The sequence below is a fragment of the Empidonax traillii genome, unplaced genomic scaffold, assembly GCF_003031625.1.
Source record: "Empidonax traillii isolate 1590-97213 ecotype Southwest subspecies unplaced genomic scaffold, ASM303162v1 scaffold107:size1083646, whole genome shotgun sequence".
Taxonomy (NCBI): domain Eukaryota; kingdom Metazoa; phylum Chordata; class Aves; order Passeriformes; family Tyrannidae; genus Empidonax; species Empidonax traillii.
Genome location: NW_020955300.1, coordinates 79,945 through 85,880, shown reverse-complemented (window position 1 = coordinate 85,880; position 5,936 = coordinate 79,945). Strand labels below are relative to the sequence as shown.

At 45.4% G+C, this 5,936-nt stretch overlaps 1 protein-coding gene across 2 annotated transcripts in view; it reads right to left on the bottom strand.

The window, feature by feature from the left end:
• CUNH14orf132 (chromosome unknown C14orf132 homolog) overlaps positions 1-5,690 on the bottom strand; it is a 57,310-nt gene extending 51,620 nt beyond the window's left edge. The window contains exon 1 of one of the 2 annotated variants that reach the window (XR_003571103.1): positions 5,556-5,690. Coding sequence is in view for 1 of the 2 variants with exons in the window: in XM_027882593.1 (XP_027738394.1) it covers positions 5,559-5,585 (27 nt within the window). In the remaining variant the exon portion in view is untranslated. The remainder of the gene's footprint in view (positions 1-5,555) is intronic. The other variant, XM_027882593.1, reaches the window with a different exon arrangement.
• Positions 5,691-5,936: the final 246 nt, after the last annotated feature.

Below are 5,936 nucleotides of genomic sequence, written 5' to 3'. Positions count from 1 at the left end.
AACGAATTCAGCTTTCTTGGCACATGTATGGTGCACACAGATACATGCCAGCTCACATTAAGCAAGCAGCCTGGATTCTGTTTTGAGCTAGTGGGAATAACCTACCAAAATCACAAATCTAAAATCTGTTTTTTAATACCTTCAGATTACCTTGCTGTAAAAGGAGCAGACAGTTAATAAAGGTTTTCAATCCCTCTTGAACCCTGAGATGAAGAACGGATAAAGTGGGAAAACAAAAGCGGTATTATCGTGCCTCTGGTTCCTCTGTGCTGCTACAGCAGAGTACACTGGATCCTAGCTGTGCATCTTCTAATATCAAGAAATGTAATTAGAAAGGAATTAAAGGATACTGAACCTACATCTGGGATTTCTGGAAATGCAGCAGCTCTGTTCAGGCAGCTGGGTGTGCAAAAACACCAAGCACATCCCCTGTGCACACACCAGCTTTGCAGCATGCACGTGGGCAGTCCACATCATCTGGAAAATAGGAGCATTTAAGGGGGTGATGGATCTGGAGCATGAGTCTGATGAGGAGCTGCTGAAGGAGCTGGGGCTGTTTTGCCTGGACAAAAGGAGGCCCAGGAGGACCTTATCACTCTCAACAACTACCTGAAAGGAGATTGTAGCCAAGATGGGGGTCAGTCTCTTCTCCCAAGTAACAAGGGACAGGGCAAATTTCAAATGGCTTTGAGTTGTGCCAGGGGTGGTTTAGATTGGGTGTTATGAAACATTTCTTCACATAAAGTGTTGTCAAGCATTGGAACAGCCTACCCAGGGAAGTGGTTGAGTCACCACCCCTGGAGGTAATTAAAAAATGTGTAGATGTGGCAGTTAGGGACATGGTTTAGTGGCGGAATTGGCAGTGCCACACTAATGGCTGGACTGAATCTTACAAGTATTTTCTAACCTAAAAATGACATAATGACAACGATGCTATGATTCCATAATAGGTCAAAAAGAAATGTGATTTTAAATCAAATTTTGTAGATTCTGCTACTATATTTTCATAAATAACTTGCATAACATTATTGATTCTAAACTAACTCAGTTAACTCTGTGTATTCCAGTGCTTTCCAGAAATTGCACAGCTCTTAGTAATGTATGTTTCATGTGGAAGCACAGCAGCCTTGGACTTGTTATTCTGACAGGATTATAAGTAGCTATAGGGTTTCTTCAAGGGACCATCTCCCTTGGACCATCTCAGTTTTGGGCATCTGAGTTACTGCCAATGCAACAAAAGGCTTGAAGTGACTTAAATGACCACTGACCACACCTGAAATCCCAGAAGAGTACTACAGAACACAAAGGCAATGACATTTAAAATATCTTCACTTTTTAATGGTTTTGCTTTCTGTACCAAACTTTTTCCACTTGTTTCTCTAGCTCCTGAAGCATGACATCGTTTTTCTTATGTAAAAAAATCCCCAACACTCCAAATGAAATTAAAGATTATAAAAATACAACTTTTAATCATTAAACTAAACCCAAAGAATTCAAATTCTTGTATTTCAAATCCTCAGAAATTGTTTACAAAGAGCTTTTGAACACAGAGAATCAACATCAATTATATATAACTTGGTTCAAAAAATATCCACAGAAGGTGCCATGTTCCCAAGGTTCTTGCTACCTTTTTTCTCTTCTATATGTAAAAGAAGAAAAGGACATTTATCTGACAATTAAAATAATCTTTTTACTGTATGAAGATATACCCAACCATAAAAACATTGCAAATAAAGAAATCCATTCTTCATTTTCATTATGAAACAAAAAACACAGAAAAAAACTCCAGGAAAATTAAATTGCAAACATAAATCTTGAAAAACACATAACTGGCATTATGACTGCAGGTGCTGCTCAGCTCATATCGATTTGTACCATACTGAACACCATGACATCATTTTTTTTCTTCTCAATCTTTCCAGTTTTTTCCCCCATTATGAGCTTCCATTTTTTCCAAATTGAATATGTTTCAACCCTGCTCCCATTAACCCAGATGCAATTTTGATTGTTATTTCTTTTCCATCAGCTGGCTGTTAAATGAATATTAATTTTAATGTGTCAGAAGCAGGGAAGGGAGGCAGCTCACCCCTGGGCATCTGACAGCAAACCCTTAACCCCTGCTAAAAGCTTCGAGTGCTCTTAGCTTGGACACAGAGCTCAGCACCTTCCTAACCCAGGCTTTTATGCTGGAAGCAAAAGTGTCTACCCATAAGAAGTGGCTATTTCTGAGGTTACCTAGACTACAAGAGCACTCTGAAATCACTGAACAACATGCAGAAGTGAGCCAGTCATACAGCTTAGCAGTGGCTGAACATCTTTGGCATAGTATCTTGAGCTTTACAGCATTACTTAAATTAAAACACAGATTTAAAATGGAAAAAAAAATCACTAGCTAATAGGCTTTTACTAGGTGAGAGTCATACTTATTAGCACAACTGACCTTACTCAAAGTCAATTAGAGCACCCGCAGAACAGGGGACACCTAAGCCTGCACAACCAACTACTGAAGAATATACTGATGCAAAAAGGTTTATTTTAACAACAGATTTAATTGTTACAGTCAAAAGCTGCTCTCTATGGCACAGCTAATAAATATGATACAGCTGAGGTGTTCAGATGCAGTTGCTTAAGCTGGACATCCAAACCCTAGTGCTGTATCTACGCTGCACAGATTTGTTAGCCTTACTCCCTGATAGTCTCCTGTTCCACAACAGTAATTTTTACCAGCAAAGTCTTATCCTTTCAATAGCATAAAACATATAATTCTTGGGGGCATTTTGTTTATCTCTCTGCTGGCACATGGAATGATTTAAGGGGCTCCAAGGCACAAACCATCTCACAGACATCTTGAAAAGGAGGGGAGGTGCTGAATATGAAAGCTGAGGTTTATTTGTATAGCTACTCAATGCCTCTAGAAAGCAGGGTTCCTTGTGTTCAGGTGTCCAGAGGGATGAACATACCAATACAGTTATCCAGATGTGCAAAGTCTCACCCACTGAATGTTTTAGCAAACACACCAAAAAAAAACCCTCCTGATAATTGTTGCATTATCTGGTTTGACATTTTAATCCTGTGCACTTAGGAGCAGGCCAGATTTTAAGTCTCCATAACACGCTATAGGATCACTGAGGCTGCAAGTGGTAACCTCACTTACACACACCACCTGCTTCTATGTATACATCACACTGGGGCTCTAAGGGACAGGTCATTTATGGTGTCTCACAAGATATCTAGCACAGCCAGCCTGGCCCACAATGAGCAGTGCAAAGGCATGATAATACATGAAAGCAATTTACAGGAACATAAATAGTCTACAGTATCCTGTAGAAACTAAATCAACCTGAGAGGCAACCATTGCTCGTATGTCATGAAGCATCTCAGTTTAGGCATTACCTATTTTGCCACTGAAGTTCCCAACTCCAGCACCACCAGAGATGCCACAGAGATTATGACACTTTTAAAAAAATAAAAAAGATATAAAGCTGTAGAAGTGAAAAGAAAGCTGGAGGAAAGCAATACCTAAATTAAAGGTGTGACATGCTGGCAGTTAATTGCCACTATGGTGACAGGAATGCAAAGAGCTGATGGTTCAGAAAGAAAGGTACAAGAGGGCAGTAACAGTGGTAAGTGCAGCATCCACTATACACAGCGCCCTAACGCCTGGATTCATCTCCTTCAGCAGAAAAGGAGCCCAGGAAATCTTCTCCTACAGCTCATATAAGGTTAATTACACAAATAACCCCCGGAGGAATCCCCCACATGCCCTGTGAAACAGGTGCTGTGCAAACCCAGTGAGCCACCACTGGGATGGGAGACACACCTGGGAGCCCAGAGGGGTTCCCGCCTTCTCCTCTCCACCCAAAGGGCTTTGTGGCAGAGAGCTCCAAGGTATTCCACCCTTTCTTCCTGAGGTGTATTGCCTCACATTGAAACAAACCTTTCATTTGTCATTTCTTGTGACAAAGGAAAACCATAAATTAACTCTAGAGGATCAGGGAGAAAGAAAAGCATGTGTTTCACTATAAACTGTTGCACTAATAACATTATTAAGTATAAGACACATGTGTACAGGGAATTGCTCTGAGAGAACTAAACCATCCAGCTTTGTGGCTCTTTCAATGCACAATTACAGCAGAAGATATGTGGAATATGGGACAGCAATAATAAAGGAGAGTATAGAAAGGGAATGGGCAGCACTAGTCCCAGACCACACTGATTACAGGTAAAACGTGCTGCTGTGCTGCACTTCTGTGCTACAGGGACATTCTGCTTCAACTCAGTGCTTAGGGAACAAAAGATGGACACAGGGAGCTCGCTGACTGTCCTGAGAAAGATCACAGGAAAATGATTTGACACACACAAAATTCTCTTTGAATACTCCAGTTCCCAGGAAGACCTCGTATCAGTAGAAATGATGCTTTCCTCCTCCCCACTGTGGTTTTCCTTAAAAAAATATTTCTTAGAAATACCTCCAAATGGAAGAGACACTTGGACAGTTCACTGCTACCTTCAGACAGCTTCACTCTACCTTCAGGCAGAGCCTGACACCCCTTCAGATGTGGACTTTAGGAAGCAAACAAGACAAAATAGCCATTGCACTAATGAAACAGAGCAACAGCACAAAGACTAGATTTGGCTTCCACCAATCACCTCCAGATGAAGTCAGCATCTGGCAGCAACCGTGTGGAAAGGCTTCCCTGGCCTCTTAATGGTGGGTGATGTTTTTCAGCAGAATCTCAAACTTGGATCCAAATCATTCTCGAAAAAAAGCCAACTACACTTGGGTATCCACATGCATAGAAGAAATTATCCTGGAAAAGGCAATGGATGTTCAGTGAGTGTGATTCTTTCTGAAGCACGGCACTGTTTGTCAGTTTAAAAACCTAATTCACCTGGATTCATCGTGATGATTTGTGGCTTTGGGTGGCTTATAGCTGTTACATACTTCTCAGTAGATTAAGCATGAATACATTGAACACCAACATCCACAATCATGCCTCGAGCCGGAATCCAGAACTAAGCTGCAATTTAAACAATTTGTTCATGCAAACAGAGGAGTATTTCCATGAACGCCAAGCTGGATTCTGTATGCGAAGACAACAACTAAAAAAAAAAAAAAAAAACACCACCAAAACGAAAAAAGACCGGTACGGAAGGGGGGAAAAGAACCGAAAAATCGAATCTCCGATTTCCATTTACAGCCTGTCCTCGGATGACAGAGCGATGATGCCTCTCCCCGTCCCCATCCCGAGGCCGAGGCCGCTGGCACCGCAGCGGAGGCGCGGCCGGGCCCCGCCGCTGGGCGCTAACAGGTGCTGCGCCCCGAGCCGCGCACGGCAACTTCTCCTCGGCAGCACTTCTAGCTCCAGCCAGCTTATTTTTCTCCCTCCTTTCCCCTCCTCGCCCCTTCCCCAAGGCTCGTCGCCGCTCGGGTTTACCCCCGTACCGACGCAACTTTGGAGCGGAGAGGAAGGGGGCAGAAAGGAGAGGAGAGGATGCGCGCCCACGGTTCGCTCCCGTCCCGTCCCGCCCGGTCCCGTCCCGCCATCGCGCACCACCTGCGCGGCCATGAAGGAGAGGTCCATGGTGCTGCCGCTGGAGCTGCTGGCGGAGCTGGCGGAGGTGCTGAGGCTGCCGCTGCCGCTGCCGCTGCTGCCGGGGGCGGGCGGGGCGCGGGGGCGCGGCACCGGCGCCGCCTCCCCCAGCAGCGGCGGGCGCGGCCGCGGCAGCGGGGCCGGCACCGGTACCAGTTCCAGCTCCGGCAGCTCCCGGCACAGCCCAGCCCGGCCCGGTCCGGCCCGGCCCGGCGCGGCTCCGCGAACGGCCCCGGCAGGGGGCGGTGGCGGCGGCGACCCGGCCCCTTCGCTGGGCTGGGCTGGGCCCGCCCCGCGGCGGGGGGAGCCCGCGGGCGGCACCGCCTTCCCCGCCCCGCCCGC